The sequence below is a fragment of the Thamnophis sirtalis genome, unplaced genomic scaffold (genome assembly GCF_051295495.1).
Source record: "Thamnophis sirtalis isolate CommonGarterSnake01/CBP01778 unplaced genomic scaffold, rThaSir2_p1.2 scaffold_5, whole genome shotgun sequence".
Lineage (NCBI taxonomy): Eukaryota > Metazoa > Chordata > Lepidosauria > Squamata > Natricidae > Thamnophis > Thamnophis sirtalis.
In genome coordinates, this window is record NW_028261385.1 from 33,800,479 (window position 1) to 33,820,474 (window position 19,996).

The 19,996-nt window shown below is 38.6% G+C and overlaps 1 protein-coding gene across 1 annotated transcript in view; it reads right to left on the minus strand.

Moving 5' to 3' along the window:
• CMYA5 (cardiomyopathy associated 5) overlaps positions 1-19,996 on the minus strand; it is a 64,248-nt gene that overhangs the window by 40,947 nt on the left and 3,305 nt on the right. Inside the window, exons 2-3 of the mRNA XM_087715602.1 lie at positions 12,638-14,703; positions 4,338-12,274 (exon numbers count right to left, since the gene is read on the minus strand). Coding sequence (XP_087571728.1) covers positions 4,338-12,274; positions 12,638-14,703 — 10,003 coding nt within the window. The remainder of the gene's footprint in view (positions 1-4,337; positions 12,275-12,637; positions 14,704-19,996) is intronic.

The window sequence follows — 19,996 nt, forward strand, 5'->3', positions numbered from 1 at the left end:
TATATATGAATATATTATATGAATATATTATTATTAATAATAATATATTATTAATATATTAAGTAATATATTTGGGATATTTATAAGCTGGTGTGCTCAACCAGGGCAACTTTAAGATGTATGGACTTTCAGAATTCCTCAGCAAGCATGTGACAGTGCCCCCACAGCAGGAGGCAGGTAAACCAAAGAGCCCTGCCCCTACTCCAGGTGAGAATAGCATGCCTTCTTAAGCCCTTGTCTACACTTTCTTTATTATTACATTTATTTTTCACCAATCCCACAGAGTTCATGGTGACTCTGAGTGGCATCCACTTCCTTGAAATAGTCCTTCTGCCTCCACAGTACAACAGTGTTGCTGCAGGAATTGATCCAGCTGCACTCAATTGCAAGGTCCCCATTATCACACCATGTGATCAACAGGTTGCTCATCTTGTTACGCTTCCTGGATTGCGCCTTTATTTGGAGAGTCTTTGTGAGTTTGCAAGTTTGGAGTAGGAAGCAGTTTTTCATTCTAGCTTCATCGGGTGGTTTTCTGGAAGATTCTATATATCAGAGTTTCCCAACCTTAGCAACTTTAAGGTGTGCGGACTTCAACTCCCAGAATTCCCCAGCCAGCCATGGGTGTTGAAGCCCACAGGGCTTGAAGTTGCTACATTTGGGAAAGCCTACTTTATATTAAGAGGGACATGGTGGCTCAGTGGCTAAGACACTGAGCTTGTCAATGAGAAAGGTCGGCAGTTCCGCAGTTTGAATCCCTAGCGCCTCATAATGGAGTAAGGTCCCATTATTTGTCCCAGCTTCTGCCAACCTAGCAGTTGGAAAGCATGCAAAATTGCAAGTAGAAAAATAGGGACCATCTTTGGTGGGAAGGTAACAGCGTTCCGTACACCTTCGGTGTTTAGTCCTGCCGGCCACATGACCACAAAGACATCTTCGGACAGATTTGAAACAGAGATAAGTACCACCCCACCCCCTAGAGTCGGGAATGACTAGCACATATGTGTGAGGGGAACCTTTGCCTTTACCTTTTTTACCTTACCTTACATTAAAGACACAGGTTAGAGGAAGGCTATAGAAGGGGAAAAGGCAGAACATTGTATCTGGTTCCTTCAGATTGCAGGCATCCTGTTTAATCAAATAAATGCTGTTTTGTCATATTTATTCCTGATAGGGTGTCTGTCAAAGGAGCACATTGGGAGGTTGGATTTTTAACATGCAGTCGCCATCTTGACATTTTTTTAGTTCCCTTGCTGGCTCCCCTGCTCCCTTTATTGTTTGACTTGCTTTTCCTCCACTTCTAATGCTGCTGTGACAAAACTGCACTTCAAATAATTGAAACTATACTCATGTAATATGCTGCGGGGTGGGGGTGTTCAGGTTCCCTCCTTGACTTTTCTTCAGAATATTTAGCCCTCTGTCTCCAAATAATTTGCAGACAACTGACCTTAATGGAAATCAAATATCACTATTTGCTTAAAAGGAAGATTAGGCTTTGAAATTAGCATATGTGAACCCATGAATTATAAAAATGCATACAGCCGAATGCAATGTTATATTCCAATGAATACATATTTCAGGTGGAAACATTTGATTTTAAAGAACATCCACTCTTAGCAGCTTATTATGCTGAGCACATTCTGTAATTGTCAAAAGCTAAAATGGTTAGTTTTAGTTACCTGTACATTTTTTTTTTACAGAGGGATATGATCAGATATAAATACAGTAGTAGAAATGAAGCAGAAAATGCCATCTAAATGATCTTTCTGCCTGGTGGAGCTATACTCGTGAAGGAGACTTTATTACAGAGCTAGAATTCATTTCTGGCTCTCCTTCTAAATTGCAGGGCCAAAGGCAGATGTCACAGAATGTCCTTGGGTCCTTTGACTTTCAAGAAACTAATTTAGGGACAATTCCAAGGCCTATGATTCTGCTGATATTCTTAGCAGCTGCTTATCGTCCACCACAGTAATATGGAAAAGCTACCTTATCCCATGCTAGGTCCTTTTATATGGGCAATTCCCATAATTCTAGCCAATATCCTATGATTTGGAATTATATCTGCCCTGGGGCATCAGATTTGTGAGACTATTATATAAACCAGGACAGCAGCAAACCTTTAGAGCAGGGGTAGTCAACCTTTTTATACCTACCGCCCACTTTTGTATCTCTGTTAGTAGTAAAATTTTCTAATGGCCCACCGGTTCCACAGCAATGGTGATTTATAAAGTAGGAAAGTAACTTTACTTTATAAAATTTATAAAGCAGAGTTATAGCAAACCCCTACCGCCCACCATGAAAGCAGGAACGGCCACTAGTGGGCGGTAGGGACCAGGTTGACTACCACTGCTTTAGAGCATAGTGTCAGCTAAAAAAAACCTCCATTCATATTTCAGTTCTTAAAGAAGTTCATTAAGCTCTTAAAACAGTCTTTAAGACAGGAATGGGCACTAAGGTATATAACTGAAAATGTCCAAGCTTTTCCTGTTCACATGGACTTAGTTCTTTTGCTGGTAGTGTGTGGGGTTATGCTTCTAACTGTTTTAGGGTATAAAACTAAGCCAATCAGACAATTTCTCAGGTGGCTTTATTTCAAAATTAATAAATTAAGCAAAAAACATAAACACCAGAAGGAAGGGAGGGAGGAAGGGGGGGAGGGAGAGAGGCTCATAACATTCAAGAAGAAGGCCAAGACTATATCTCTGCAATAAAATCAGAATGTATCTGAAATATATATGATTAGATGCTACACATAGTACCTACCTTTCATTTGATTGGGACTTCTAGTATCACTACTCTACTTTTCATATTTTATTACACTATGCTACGTTAAACTACATTGCACTGTGTTACAGTATACTATAGTATTTAATGTCCAAGTCGAAAATACTCCAGGGGTAGTTTACAGATATCAAAAGGATGGATGGATGGATGGATGGATGGATGGATGGATGGATGGATGGATGGATGGATAGTACAGTATCTTTCATACATACCAAACACCCACAAAAATTTATGAACAAACTCATAATGCTTTGTCCAGGAAAAGACAGGGAGGGTATATCATATTTTAGCATCTGAACTAATGAAGTGAAGATAGCAATTGCAATAGCACTTAGATTTATATATCGCTTCACAGTGCTTTACCCCCCTCTCTAAGTGGTTTACAGAGTCAGGCAGCATATTGTCCCTAATAATCTGGGTCATGAAGGTTTCCCTGTGGATTGCATTCTACAGATGGGAACCCTTTAGAGAGAAAGCTTTCTTTCTCCTGTTATTCTAAGACATTTCAAGAGAAATGCTCACAATATTTATCTCAACAGTCAGACAGAAACAGACTTTCCATGTGGTCATCCTTCACTGTTCAAAACCCTTGCTGTACTGCTCAAAGATCTTTACAATCTTTAAAATTAATGTGAAAAAAATGCTACAATTTTTGTTTGCTCTTGTTTTTGACTGAATCATAGAAGTATAGCAAACCTTTGGGTGAAATGTTCTGCAGTTATGCTGCCACCCTTCTAAAAAATATATATGGTTAGCATCTTAACCATCTGAGATTGTATCAAAGGCTATGTTTACATTAACAGAAAACATGAGCAATTGTGCAACGCAGGGCCTTTGATTTTCAAGATCTTCACCCATTTCCTGTTCTGAAGAGCTGCCTTTGATAGTCAAAGGGATACAAGTTCCAGTGTCTCCCAAGGGATATCTACGTAAAACATGTGCAATGGTAGTCCATCCAAAATAAACCATGTTTAAAAGGTTCAGAGAAGGGTTGGAATTTTTTGGTCAACAGTTAAACAACTGGGAAACGCAACACTCTAAACTAAGAATCACAGCAGAAATTACATAGAACACTTAATGGCCAAATTCTGAGATTTTCTGATTATTTTTTTTAAAGCATGGTTCTACTTCTGTGAGATGTAGTGTTTCCCATTACTACCTGTCTTCTTCACCTGTCTTCATTTCTCAAGAAAAAAGAGAGAGAACTTCAAGTTTCTGGGGAAAAAATAATGTCTGTGGAAATATCCCTTTGCTTTTGAGCCATTTAAGAAGAATTGTTATTCCTCCAAACCAACTATAAGCATGTCTTATATAACATAAGAGCTTGTATTATATTACTGATAAGTGTTTGCTTTCTTCATCTTGCAGCAATGTTGATTCCTTCAGATTTTCTTTACCTCAATACATTGCAAAGGGACATATTGTCTGCAGCCTTAAGGGTCAAAACGTCTAGAGGGCACTAGATATATATTGCTGCTTTTGTCTATTTTAGTTAAACATTAACATATGTCAGTGAGAACAAAGAGCAGTATAACTGCATGCTTTTCATGTCTTACCTTTAACACAGTCACAGCTGTACCCAAGTCAGCTACTTTATGGTCTTTATGCTCCTCAAAAAGCTTATCCTCAGAGGAGATGGGACATTTGCACTGGTAGCAGTAGGTATCCAAATGGGCTTGATCAACTTCTTTCTGTAGAAATTCATATTCTGGTACTTTTCTTTGTAGCATTTCAAGATCAAGCGATTCAGTCGTCTTTTCTTCAGCATACATTTTTGCCTCTCCTTCATTCACAAATTCGTAAGTATCACTAATGCCATCTAGGGAATCTTTATCATCAAAAAGCAATTCTTCATGAGCTATTTCTGAAGAGATTTCCTCCTGAAAGACATCATCATGGGTAATCACTTCGTAGTTTAAGAGCTCCGCTAGATCCTCGTCAATGTCACTGTCCTCTTCCTCTTTTATTGAGTATAATGGGTAGGTGTCAAAATCATGTGACAAAAGAGAATAGTCAACTTCCCCAATTTGTTTATCAGATTTTACCCCTGCTGCTAACTGGTCTGGTGTGTCATACTGCATTAGATGCTGGGCACTATTTTCTCCAATTCCGCTCTCCAGTTTTTGCACTTCAGTGTCCAAACATGGAAGATCTTTGTGATCTAAAACCTTTGTATCTTCCATTGGGGGCTCAACTAAAACATATGTATCTTCTAATTGTCTTTCCTCTTGCCTCTCAGCCTGGCCTAATCCTTCAAGAGACTGTGCATTTTTTTCTGCAATCTTTACAAGTTCACCCTCCTCCATTCCATGAACTTCTTTTATTTCAGACTGTTGGTTTTGGATGATTGCATATCCAGCATCATTACTTGATCCATCTTGCCCAGATGATTCAGTTTGATATAGAGTTGCTGCATAATCAAGTATTGGACTGCACTCTTCATCACTTGTTTCTTCTGGTACCTGCTGGCCTGTGTCATCAGATAAGGATTCTTCTTCTCTTCTCTGACTACTGTCATCATTGCTGGCTCCTGGGCTATAGAACTCTCTTCCGAAAGGAATTGCATGTGTTTCCTGACAAATCCTAATTTTTATGTCACTCACAACCTCAGTTACCCCATTTGTAAGTGTATCACTCACACATTCCTCCACTTGGGCAGATAGACCAGGTTGCATATCTGCAGATTCATTCTTTTTTCCATTTGGTTCGTAAGTATCTTCTGCGACTTTTGGTTGGGTTACAGTTTCCTCTTTAAAAGATTGACTATTTAAAATGTCTTTGTTCTTGGATTCTTCCACATTATTTGGAGTGTAATCTCTAGGAATTTCTTTCTCCGGATGTGTTTCAATCCCATCATCTGGAATATGATCTCTGATATGAAAAGACAGATCAATATCCTTAACTTCTTTACATTTGTGGTTATCTTTTTCAGAATCACCTGCTTCTTCTTCATAGAAATCTTTACATAAAAATGCCAAGGCAGGTGGCATCTCTAGAACCTCAGATTCTATTACAGTTATTGGCAAGGAAGCAGCTGGAGTCTGAGACAACTCATCTTTCTCAGTATTAAATAAAACTGCATTAATGTTTGCTAAGTTCAACTCATGCTCTCTGCTTTTATCATCATCCCTAACAGCTTCAATCGTTTTATTTTCATTTGCTGTTTTTGAAATGTCTTGATGGGTAGCTGTTGCATTTTGTTTTTCTATCAATCCATTAGGGGCTTTATTTAATTGTCTTTCTAATAAAGACAGCTCCACAATATTTTTTGATTTTGCTGCTGGATATGCCACTTCCACATATTGTTTATCTATATCATCAAATGGCCTCTCTGTGTCCTGAATAGACTTTTCTTTTTCTATTTGGGTGAAGGATGTATTTTCAATCAAAGTATCCTTTCTGACATAATCAATATTGGCATTATTAAAAACATTATCATCCTTGCTCCCTGGAATAACAGAAACCTCTTCCATTTCTCTGCTTTCCTTAATACTCTTCCCTTTTTCAATTTCCTTTGATTCATTTTCTGTCGTTTCATGGTGATCTACCTTTAACTCCTCTGTATATTGTTTATTTGGTTTGTAGACTGAAGGTTCCTTATCAACAACCACATCTCTAGTATCTTTACATGCTTTTGTTTCCAACAATGAAATGGTTTCTACTGCCTCTAGTATAAGCTTTTTTCTATCAACAGAAGAAATGAGAGGAACATTAGTTTTCACAACTTCACCACTTTCAGAAATATTAACTATGTCTTTTCTTTGATCAAGATTAGGAGCTGGTAAGGCTTCTTCTCTCAATTTCTGTTGCTCTTTGAATTCCTTCTCTTTACTCAAAGAGTTTTCTGGCACTTTCAAAGTATCCTCCATGGTAGGCAACTGTTTTGTTTCTTCTGCTTTTGAAAGATGTTCTGTACTACTAATGACTCTGTCTACCTGGGGTTCTGATTCAAAATGTCTTGGAGAAAACTCAGTGTTCCTCTCTGCCATTGCATTTTTATCAGAAAGGGCAGTTGAACCATTTATTGAGTCAGCATCCCCAAAAGGAGCTTGAGTTTCTAAATTCTCTTTTTCTGAGATCTGTGAGGAAAAGGTTTCTATTGTCTTTGCCTCAGAAAGAAGGAAAGCAGCAATGGACATGGGTTCTTCTGGCATCTCCTTTGTTATTTCAATTGTACAAGTCTGAGTTTCTTGTTTCTTTTCAGGGTCCAATGTAGCAGAGTTGGATGGGCTCAATAAAGATGTTGAGACTAAAGAAGGATACGAATTCTCTTCTGGCTCTTTCACTTTCTTAGTGAAAAGAGATGAAATGTGTGGTTCTTGTTCCTCAAATGAATAAAGTTCTGGTTGTTTTGAATAAGAAAAATCTAACTGTTTAGTATCCAGAGATGCAGTGAATGATGGATGCAGATCAGGTTTCATTTCATTTTCTAACAAAACAGATGGTTTACCTTCTATTTGGGCGGCTTCAGACCATGTTATCTGCATTTCTTGTTTTTGGGCATCATCCATTAACTGTGATAATACAGAAACACCAGAATCTATCTCTTCAGTTTTAGGCAGATAATCCTCTTGTTCTTGGGGTTTCATATCAGCCAATTGGGATGAATCTTCAAGAGTTGCAGAACAGTAAAGCTGAATTTCTTCCAGCTGTGATTCTTTAACTGGTTGCAACAAATTGTCATCTTTCAATGGTGCATCCTGGTCTTTTGAACATTCGGTCTCAGAAGTTCTTCGTTTTTGGTCTTCTTTTTCTTCATGGCAATATAATATTCCTTGAGGCAAGATGGGAGGTGAATATAAAGCAGTTTCTTGCTTGGGTTTTTCTTCAGTGGAATTCAATGAAGTGAGACCTTCCAGCTCTGATTGCAATACCACAGGGCTATATAGCTTGCTATCCTGGCTCTCGGTTTCAGAATGTTGAGTAACAAGCAAATGAAATTGAGTTTCTTCCACATTTGATTTCCTAACAGCCGCATCCATTGGTTCTTTGTTGAAAGCTGAATGAGGCTGCACTTGTTTCTCTTTTTCAGGAACAGAACAAGATGAAATAGGTTCAACAAAAACATATTCTGCAGACCGTGCTGCTGAAACAGGAGGCTGTTCACTTATTTCTTCAGATGTAGCATCATCTAGAAGGGATCTGGATTCCTCAGACACAGTTTTTGTGGCCATGGATGAATGCAGTGGTTCTTTGCTGACCTCCTCTACAGAGGAAGTTGTAAGGAACGGTAAATCTTGAAACTCGGGGACAGAGAAATTATTTTTTCCTATTTCAATTTGGTCCATAAGTTCTGAAGAAACAGCAGTGGATTGCTGTGAAGCTGGTAGTGAACTTACTATTGACTTGGTAAGTATTGCCTGAGGCTTTATTTTATCAGGGACAAATGATAAAATTAATGGTGGTGATCCAGATGCCTCATTTAATGTCTTAGACAAATCATTTTGATTTCCCTGCGTTTCTGAAGCAGAACCTTTTAATTTAGATGTTGGAATTATGGGTGCACTGCATTCCATTTCTTCCCTATCGTTTTTAGATGATATTGGCTGTTCATCTTCTGAGTCTGCTGTCACAGATACAGGCATTTGAAGGCCTTCTCCTTCTGCGCTTGAAATGGGAACGGATGCATCTAAATGTTTTCCCAGTTCAGGCATCTCAGTTGTGGAAGGAGTCTCCGATTGTGCAGTTATAAGTTCAACAGGATGTTTTGCCAGGTGCTTTGATTCTGGATCAACAGTGCCATAATGCTCTGTATCAGCTTTATTGAGTTGCATGCTTAAAAATTCAGGATCTTTGGCTGCAGTTCCTGAAATACCTTGATTTTCTTGCACATCTGTTAAATAAACTGACTGAGATAAAGCCTGCCTAGTTTGGGGCAAAGGAGGCTGGGTCCCATTGATCTCCTTTTTTTCTCCTAATTGCATTGTATCCACTTCTACGGGTAAGAGTGTTTGTGATAAATGCCAAAGAGTTTGCTGCTGAACATCATCTGTCTGTGGTGGCTCAAAACCAGGGTATAATGAATCAGGTTGCAACGGCTTGATCATAGGTTTATCAGGTTGCATAATTTCCTTATGCATTTCATTGACAGAATGCAAAGCAGTTGTTCCTTCCAACAGGGATGAAACAGTAGAATTCTGCTGTATAAAATGCTCCCTTGATTCAGATTCCAATGGTTGCTTCGGTTGATCTTCACTTGTTTCACAAGAGGGTTTAGCTTGTTTTTCAACATCTGACTGTGCATTTATAGTGGGGTGCAGCTGATTTTCTGAATTCAATTCTTGCATTTGGACAGGTGCTTCACCTGGGTGTTGTACAGATACAGTGGGGGAAAGTTGCCCTGTTTTTGTACCTATGCCAATTTCGGTCTCCCTGGAGTTAGATACTAATTCTTTTGCTAGGCCCTCTGTGGATGACAAGGATGGATTTTCTTCCTTTGTTGTTTCAGCATTTTGGAAAGACCCAGTAGAAAATGAAACTTCTGCTATTTCAGAAGTTAATTCAGTAGAATCAGACCAATTGCTTTGTTTTTTCATTTGCTGAGGCAGGCAGGGTATATTAGAATCTGGCTGTTCAAACAATGGTGCAGTACCCTTTAGTGAGGGTGGCTCTGTCCCATGCATTTCCACACTGGCAATAAGAAAAGATGGAGTAGATAGCAACTGTTCTGATGAGCTGACTGGCTCAGTAACTTTGTCACTGAGAAGTAATATCTCTTCAGGTTCATGGGGTGCCTTTATGGATTTGGAGATCACAAGATGTTCTGGTTCTGACTGTGCTGGTGCTGTAGAGTGTTGTTGAGCCTTTTCCTCCTGTGCATTTGTAACTGAGAGTGTGGAATCTGGACCCAAAGATTCTGTTGAGGCAAGCGGAGTCTCTGTTTTGTCTCTTACATGTTTTCCTTCTGAGACAGTGGTTAGAGATGGCTGAGTCTGAGCAGCTTGTCTTGGCAAGTCTGATTTCAATTTTTCTTCTTCTGCAGCATCTTTAGCCGTAGTATAAGAAGACTCTGAAAGTCCGATGGGTTCTTCCACAGTGTTATGGATTTCCTGTGTTCTGGAAGCTAGATCAGGTTCAAGTTCAGTTTCTTCACCGTCTGATTTGTGGACCAAGGGAAGGTAGCCTGACTTTCTTTGGGAAAGCAGAGTGAATTGATCCTCCACCTTTGTTTTGTCTGACAACTGTTCTATTTCTTGCTCTCCTCCTTCTCTAATAGGATATGAAAATCTTGCCTTTTCAGGGATTGCCTCTTTGGTTTCAGTTAAATAAAGAGGGACTGTGGGCTGTTCTGTTTCTCCAACAGAATGCTCCAAGGGGGTAGCACTGACTTCCATTTCTGAAGGAATTGCAGATTCCATAGTCTGATTTCTAATTTCAGCTAAATCACACACGTCAGATTCACCATCAAATATGGGTTCAGATTCATGAACTTTGGATGTGTGTTCCAAACACTCAAACACGGGTAGCTGTTCGGTCTTTCTTTCAAAAGGTGCAGTTAATTTATTCTGTAATTGTTCCTTTTCTTTATATTCCTCTGCCAGCTGTTCTTTTTCTTCCCTTTCTGCTTCTTTCACAGAAGATGGTAATTTTGATTTTTCAGGGATGACACTTTTAGTTTCAGCTGAATCAAAAGAAAACTCTGCTCCAAAAGAATACTCCATTTGAAGCGGAATTGTGGATTCCATAGTTTGATTTCTAATTTCAGCAAAGTCAGACACTTCAGGGGCTGCTAAATGAGTTGCAGGTTCAGTTTCGTGAGCTTCAGACTTGTGGTCCAAACAACCAAACAAGGGTGGCTGATTTAACTTTGTTTCAAAAGGTGTAGTTACTTTATCCTGTAACTGCTCTTTTCCTGAATATTGTCCCGTCAAATGTTCTTCTTGATTTTCTCCTTCTTTAACAGAAGATGGTAATCTTGCCTTCTCAGAGACGGCATTTTTGGTTTTAGTTGAATAAGGAGGAACTTCTTGCTTCTCAGCTTCTCCAGCAGAAGGCTCCAAGGGCTCATCTTCCACTTCCATTTGTGAAGAAATGTTGAATTCCATAGCTTGATTTCTAATGTCAAGTATTTCTGACACTTCAGGCTCCTCACCTACAGCTACTAAATCAGATACAGGTTCAGTTTCATGATCTTCAGTGTTATGGTCTTGACAACCAAGCAAAAGTAGTTGGCCTGGCTTTGTTTCAAAAGGTGCAGTTAATTTGTCCTGTAACCTTTCTTCTTCTGAACATTGCTCTGCCGGATGTTCTTCTTCTTCTTGCTTTTCTCTTTCTTTAACAGAAGATGGTAACCTTGCTTTTTCGTCTTTTGTTTCAGTTGAATAAAGAGTAATTGCCTCCTTGTCTGCTTCTTTAACTGAATGCTCAAAGGGTCTACCACTGACTTCCATTTCTGAAGGAATTGCAGAGTCCATAGCTTGATGTCTAACTTCAGCAAAATCAGATGTTACAGATTCACCATGCCTTGCTGCTAAATGAGTTGCAAGTTCAGTTTCGTGAGCTTCAGACTTGTGGTCCAAATACCCAAACAAGGGTGGCTGATTTAACTTTGTTTCAAAAGGTGTAGTTGCTTTATCCTCTAACTGCTCTTTTTCTGAATATTGCTCTGCCAGCTGTTCCTCTTCTTGCTTTTTTTCTTCTTTAATAGAAGATGGTAATCTTGCCTTCTCAGAGACAGCATGTTTGGTTTTAGTTGAATAAGGAGAAACTTCTTGCTTCTGAGCTTCTCCAGCAGAAGGCTCCAAGGGCTCATCTTCCACTTCCATTTGTGAAGAAATGTTGAATTCCATAGCTTGATTTCTAATGTCAAGTATTTCTGACACTTCAGGCTCCTCACCTACAGCTGCTAAATCAGATACAGGTTCAGTTTCATGATATTCAGAGTTATGGTCTTGACAGCCAAACAAAAGTAGTTGGCCTGGCTTTGTTTCAAAAGGTGCAGTTAATTTGTCCTGTAACCCTTCTTCTTCTGAACATTGCTCTGCCGGCTGTTCTTCTTCTTCTTGCTTTTCTCTTTCTTTAACAGAAGATGGTAACCTTGCTTTTTCGTCTTTTGTTTCAGTTGAATAAAGAGTAATTGCTTCCTTGTCTGCTTCTTTAACTGAATGCTCAAAGGGTCTACCACTGACTTCCATTTCTGAAGGAATTGCAGAGTCCATAGCTTGATTTCTAACTTCAGCAAAATCAGATGTTACAGATTCACCATGCCTTGCTGCTAAATGAGTTGCAGGTTCAGTTTCGTGAGCTTCAGACTTGTGGTCCAAATACCCAAACAAGGGTGGCTGATTTAACTTTGTTTCAAAAGGTGTAGTTGCTTTATCCTCTAACTGCTCTTTTTCTGAATATTGCTCTGCCAAAAGTTCTTCTTGCTTTTCTCCTTCTTTAACAGAAGATGGTAATCTTGCCTTCTCAGAGACGGCATGTTTGATTTTAGTTGAATAAGGAGGAACTTCTTGCTTCTGAGCTTCTCCAGCAGAAGGCTCCAAGGGCTCATCTTCCATTTGTGAAGAAATGTTGAATTCCATAGCTTGATTTCTAATGTCAAGTATTTCTGACACTTCAGGCTCCTCACCTACAGCTACTAAATCAGATACAGGTTCAGTTTCATGATATTCAGAGTTATGGTCTTGACAGCCAAACAAAAGTAGTTGGCCTGGCTTTGTTTCAAAAGGTGCAGTTAATTTGTCCTGTAACCCTTCTTCTTCTGAACATTGCTCTGACGGCTGTTCTTCTTCTTCTTGCTTTTCTCTTTCTTTAACAGAAGATGGTAACCTTGCTTTTTCGTCTTTTGTTTCAGTCGAATAAAGAGTAATTGCTTCCTTGTCTGCTTCTTTAACTGAATGCTCAAAGGGTCTACCACTGAGTTCCATTTCTGAAGGAATTGCAGAGTCCATAGCTTGATTTCTAACTTCAGCAAAATCAGATGTTACAGATTCACCATGCCTTGCTGCTAAATGAGTTGCAGGTTCAGTTTCATGAGCTTCAGACTTGTGGTCCAAATACCCAAACAAGGGTGGCTGATTTAACTTTGTTTCAAAAGGTATAGTTGCTTTATCCTCTAACTGCTCTTTTTCTGAATATTGCTCTGCCAAAAGTTCTTCTTGCTTTTCTCCTTCTTTAACAGAAGATGGTAATCTTGCCTTCTCAGGGATGGTGTCTTTGGTTCCCGTTGAATCAAGAGGAACCTCTTGTTTGTCTGCTTCTTCAACTGAAAACTCCAAGGATGTACCACTGACTTCCATTCCTGAAGGAATTGTGGAGTCCATAGTTTGATTTCTAATTTCAGCGAAATCAATAACTTCAGGTTCAGCATTCATAACTAGTAATTCTGATGCAGATTCAGTTTCTTGAGTTTCTGGTTCCTGAACCAAAGACAAGGGTAGCTGGTCTGATTTTGTTTGTAAAAGCACAGTACATTGCTTCGGCATCATTTCTTCATCTGAAGATTTCTTTGATAATTGTTCTTTCTCTTGCTTTTCTTTTTTTCTAACAAGCGATGGTAATTTTGCCATTTCAGGGTTAGCGTCTGCGATTTCAGTTGAATGCTTCTCTGCTTCTTCAACAGACTGCAGTAAGGATGCATCTTTGATCTCCAGTCTTGAAGGAATTGTAGATTCCATAGATTGAGTTCTAACATCAGTGAAGTTACAACTTTCAGGTTCACAGGGAGTAGCTGCAATATTATGATGGTGCTGTACCTGTTGAATCGAAGTTTCTGACAACAATGTTCTAAATGAGTCAGATTGATTTTCTATTTCTGATTCAACATAAGGAAGCGGTTCGACAGGAACTGGGGAACAAGACTGAGTTACTTGATTCTCTGATGGTGACCTCACTTCTTTTAATAAATCAGAATCTTCGAAGATCATTGGTGTATGATCCTGAACTTCCTTTTTTTCACCAACAAAGTTGAATGATTTTTCCAGTGCGGCATTTGAACTATCTGGAGAAACAGACCGTTTTTCCTTTTCTTCCATTTTGTCAGACTCAGCTGGTTGAATCAGTTCTGGAAGGGAGGGATGAATTGCAGGTGAATACTGTTTGGCGTCTTGCCTCTTTGCTTTGTCATCAAGGTGTGTTGAAATTTTTGGTGTCTTTTCTAAAGGCTTCTTTTGTGTTTTTGGGAGAAACAAATGCTGTGGTTTCCTCTCCTCTTTACTGTAAAGTGCAGACTTTGAACTTTTCGTCTCTACGTGTCTGAGATTATAACTCAGAACTTCCTTCTTGTTATTCTTCTCTGTGGCGTTTGGTTCAATGTGCCGTAAAGATACAGATATGCCTCGTCTGGAGAAAACTTTGGGTGGTTCTCTGGGCTTCCTGATCACCTCTGAGGGGGGAGGCATATCTTTATTGTTTATCCTTCGGAAAACCTTTTTATGCCTTTCTTCCAATACAGCAGTGATTTGAAGAATTCTGGCTCTTACTGTTCCTTTGATAGGCAGCTCCCCTTTTCTCATCAAAGTATTTTCTTTCTCCTCTGGCCCAGAGGTCACTTCCTGTGTTATTTGAACCAAATAGTCTTTAATCTTAGAAGGTTGTACTTGAGAGGGCCATGATTGTGGATCAGATGGATCGAACTCACTTTCTTCAGCTTTTTTCAGCACTGACGTCTGACAAAAATCACATTCTTGGCTGTCTGGTTCGGTCGTCTCATTTAACGTCTGATGGGTCGAATTGCTCGGTTTTTCCTGCGTAGTCTTTCTCTCTTCCTTCAGGAAAGTAACTTTCCCCGGAGAACAATCTGGATATGAGTTTTCCATACTGTATACCCCAGATGTAACGCTGGCTTCTGAGGCATGGGATGTGGAACATCTGCTTGAATTGGTCTCCCATGTTAAGCTACTTTCTTCACTTTGAATGGCCTCCATGGCATCAGACAACTTGGATTTCATCTCTTCATTCTGGCTATGTTTTTTAAAACTGCTAAAAAAACAAATAGTAAGAAACTATAACATTCTTTTTAAAAAACACAAGAATAATAAAATATATAAATATTATACTTTTTAAAGTCTTAAATCTGTTTCATGAGACAGTACTGGGACTGAAAATCTTCCTTACCATAAGAATGCAATGTTGGACTACTGTTATACGATACTCTAAGATAATTTAAGGCAGGAGAAAAAGTTGTCCTAATAGTCCAAAATTGATTATGAATTTGTATATGTGTAAGTGAGAGGGGGATATATTTATGTTCTGCGTGCCAAGTTTCAGCAGTAAGTTTCAACCTCTTGACTTTACACAGCTTAAACTCATAGTGTGGTGTGTGGTTAGATAAGAATTTATTTGCCAAACTGGAAGAAACTACATTGACTAGCTGATTGGCCTCTGTCAATGAGAGAGTTCCTTCCTTACTCCCCAAACAATTTGAATGTATTGCTCCTTCTTTCAGCCTTCCCCTGTGTTTCATAGCTGGATGGTTGAAGCTAAGTGGTTGTCGGTTATTAACAAAATTACCGGTAATAACTTTGCCCTGAGAACTGGTGATTCTTTTCTCAGCATTCACAAAGACCATGCTTTAAATAATGTCTGCTATAGAAATGTGTGGAAATGTTGCCAATTTGAAATATTTTCAGCTAATACTTTTATTAAGGTCAGAAATTTGTTGACCATTTCCAATGAACTAAGAATAGGTGTTTCCAGCTTCAAGAAGCTAATTTGGGTTCAGAATGGGCTATTTTTACTTAGAAGTCTTTGAAACCAAAATCTTTTGAAGGCTTTAATATGCTGAAAATTTTGATCTTGCTGGCCTAGTTAAAAAAAAAAAGTAGAGTTCTTAAAGGTATATGAAATACCAAAACTTCTTCCAAGTTCCTGGTATCTTTCTCATACTTTCATTAGCCTTCGATGAGTTAAGAATATTACTAATTACTAACAGCAATAGCCACTATTACTAAGGAGTCTGATGTACCATGGAACCAATCAATGTCACTTGAATCTCAGTGATCCTTAGTATTCCTAATCAAAGGAATAACATTTATGAAAAACTATAAAAATATTTTTTTTTTACCAAGACTATGTAAAACAGGCACATTGTCTCTGAAAAATAAGGTAACTAGCTTAAATAATTCTAGATCAAAATTCATTTCTCATGTTTCTAAAATGGATATAAAGGCATAGAGGTTCCCTAGCTCTGTCACATTGAATTGTAAAGTTTATTATGTTGGGAAACAGCATCTACAAAGGCTTGTTGTTTCTGGAAGCTTATATTCCTAACTACAAATGGAGAACTGACCCTCATTACACTTTCTCACACCATGAGTCATGTTCTAGTTTTTTTGCAGGGGGGATTTATAGTCAAATTGAACCATAGCTGACAACTTAGAATATGATTATGATTATATTAATCAGCCAATCCATAAGATACTTGTTTCTCCCCCACAAATAGGTTATTTCAATTTATCTATTTTTTAAAAATCCCTTTTAATATGCAGATTTCTTCCCTTGATGTTATTAAGGTCAACTCCAGGCTAGTCTTATTCGGAAAGCAATTCATTCAAATAAAAGAGCAGACTGTCCCACATTTCATAATTGGATACTATTTAGTGTTTTAGTCCAAATCTTCATTTTGAAACCTTTTAAAAATGTTATTCTATTTGCCCATATTTCTTTTAGCAAAAATTGAACTTGAAGACCTCACAACTCAAGAAGCTAGTACCATCAGATTGCCACCTCAAATCTTTTATCCTGCTACATTAATTTATTTGAGGGGCCTGAGCGAGAGTTTGTTAGAGTTAAACAAAAAACGTCTCTGTGTGTGATGTGGGTGTATGTATATGTGCCATTCTGTATGTTCATGGGTCTATTGTAATCAATATAATACTGAAAAGGAAAAGATACAAATATTAATCTTTTCAGTGTTACAAACGATGTGGTCTGAATTAAAAATTAAAGAATAAACCAGATATAAAGTGGAAATGGGAAAAATGTCTGGAACTTTATATTTTAGGCAGATTCTAGTATTTCTTTCATTTGTCGTATAAATTCCATAACAAAAATACAGCAGAGATTGACTAGTTGTGACTATTTCTAGATCTGGAAAAAAAAAGATCCAATTCAAACACATATATTTACTTGTTTGTGAGTCCGTAACATTCATTTAAAACTAACAGCCAATGAGTACTTGCACTTCCTGACCAATAGCAAAGCTCTGAAAACCTTTAGCCAATCACTGCCTGCATTAGGGTAAGCCTCTTTTTGCCCTTCCAAATTAGGCTGCCAAACAAATCCCTCCCCCTCCCATGAAAAAAGAAAAAGAGATTATATTACAACCTTGAACTCTTCCTGGAGACAAAACTTGCCTTCCAAGCATGACTTTTACTGTCATGCCTTCCATACTTCCTTTATATAATCACACCATCCAGCTACCACATCAGGAAACCAGGAACTGAGAAGTGGGGCCAGGCAGGCATTCTCCTCAGTAACAAATCTAACCACCTTATGACAGATGGTGTTGTAGCAAAAATGCTGATGCTTCAGCACCATTTTTCACGATCTAAAACCATGGAACAGCTTAGTATGGTCAGTGGAGAGGTTCTGCTTGATGATGCCCAATTGGACCTGCACCTCCTATGATGGAAGTCATCATAGACAAAACAATTGAATAAATTGCTTGGTAATCCTCCAATTTGCCACTTTGGTTTAAAACAAAAGAGAGGTGAATTCAGATGGATACCAGTAATCCATGGTATCTATCAGCAGATATTTAAATATAGAAGTTAAATCCTGGTTTGCGGGGAGTGTGTGTGTGTGTGTGTGTTTAGGTCTTTGGTTATTTGGGTTTTCTCCCACGTAAAATTGGAAGTATCTTGGTGACGTTTCATCGCCAAGACACTTCCAATTTTACGCGGGAGAAAACCTGAATAACCAAAGACCTACATACTAACACCTGCGAAAACCTCAGAAAACATATATATTAGCCGAATGGCTAAGAAGTCTGCCTAGTATGCAATATAACCCAGGTTCAAATCCCAGTAAGGGTATGGCTAGCTGATGAGAGCTAAATAGCTTGAAATAGATCTATACTAGTCTCCCTTTATTTATTTATCAGCACAAATAAAAAAACACAAATATAACAAAGGCAACAGTAAAAATATTGGGTTTCTGTCGTGATGGACTCTTGTGACGAGCCGATTGACAGATGATGGAAGCAGTTAGCTTCCTCCCATAATTGGGGCTTACCAGGGGTTGTAAAAATCTAATAGATACCTTTCACCCTGGCTTCGCTGATAACGGATAAGAGCCTGTGGCCTAATGGCTAAGAAGTCTGTCTAGTATGTAATATAGCCCAGGTTCAAATCCCAGTAAGGGTATGGCTAGCTGATGAGAGCTAAATAGCTTGAAATAGATCTATACTAGTCTCCCTTTATTTATTTATCAGCACAAATAAAAACACACACACACACACACACACATATATACATACATACATACACACATACATACACACACACATATACATATATATCTGAGGCAGAAACAGGTAGCAGCTATATAATAGCTGTTGCCAGATCATTGCTTCAAGACATCTTAGGAAATACACAGATTGAACATATCCTGTGATTCAGTCCTCTTTGAGTCCACTTTAAAGACAAAGCTAGGACAAGTATCACTAATCGGCTCTACAAAGTGCTGCTTTTCTGCTCTCCAATAGATTGTTCTTGGTAAATAAAAAATTAAAAAATTAAAAGTCTATTTATAGATTATTACAAATACACACAACATGTGTGATTCTCTCCATCCTGGCAGCTTTTGGATATGTCCTCTGTTAGCTTTATTTTCACAAGAAAAGCAGGCAAGTTTCCCAGCTTGGTTTGGAGCTTTGTACAATTATACTGGGGGTCTGCTTTAGAGTTTCAGATTTATTTTAGTGAGGAATAGAAGCAGAAAGATGCTGCATCTAGACTCCTGCTTTTTATTTCCACAATAATGAAATCATGCTGGCTTAATTAGAAGAAATATTGACTAAGTACAATAATAGCAGCAAATCTTCATACTTTCTAAGGTGGTGCTCTCTGTCATACAGATTTACCACCCCCACTGCACTCTATCATCTTCAGGCTATTTTATTTATTAACTTAACTAATTAATAATTATGCCGCCTTTATATCTTCATAAGTAACTCAAATCCGGAAACATACCTTACTCAATTCACAGTTTCCTGGGTTTTAGTCTGGCCCTTAAATACTATCAAAGTGGCTACCCTGGAAGATGTCCTCTTTTTAATTTTAAATGAGCCAAACTCCCCAGCGGACAATTATATGGAACTGGGTATCCTTGACACTCAGGAGGGAGGCAAGCATCTACAAAAGAATAAAGCAGTTTCTTCAAAATTGGGATTAGATCCACAATCCATCAATGGGATTGGATCCACAATCCATCAATGACTGAGTTAGTTATGTGTTAGGATAGTGAAACCACAGTGTCAGAGAATGTGAAGAGAACAATGTGGCCAGCTTACCAAATTCCCTATCAGTTTCCACCATCATGCTCTAAGAGGCAACCTTCCTTCTCAAATTGAAGCTTTCCTACACAGAGAAAACATCAGCAGGTTCATGTTTGTAAATTCTGACCTTGGACATCTTCAGATATAGAGTTCCATGCAATCAAAACCTCTAGGCTTGTATTCAGAATACATGGAAACCATACAGTGGGCCAGTGTAACAAATATCATCTATTACATAATATCTGCAGAGAAAGAATGACAGACATTCTCCCTCTGACAGAGATAATTCCTGTACTGATTGCAGTACACCCAACTTTTCAGCTGGTGGACACATCAGGAATTTCTACGCAAGATCTGCCTTGATGGCCACAATCTGTCATGAATATCAACATATAAGACCCAGTGATGGGATGGGTTTCCAATTTTTTTACTACCAGTTTGCTCGTGTGCACGGGTGTCACTTCTGCACATGCGCAGAAGCATCTGGGCAGGTGGACAGACCCTCCCGCCACTGTTACTACCGGTTTGCCCAATTCAGGCTGAACCGGGAGCAACCTACCTCTGATAAGACCATTGAGTAACTTCAACACCTTCATCACTGCTTCTAGCCTCTGTCCTCCTCTTCCTCCTCCTCCTCCTCTGGTTAAAACAATATAACTGCCACCATTTTTATTTTTAAAAAATTTATATGGAATTCATATACAGTTCCACTGGAGATCTGCTTTTACTTCGCGTCTGATAAGCTGGAAAATAAGAAGAATCTGTGCAAGTTTA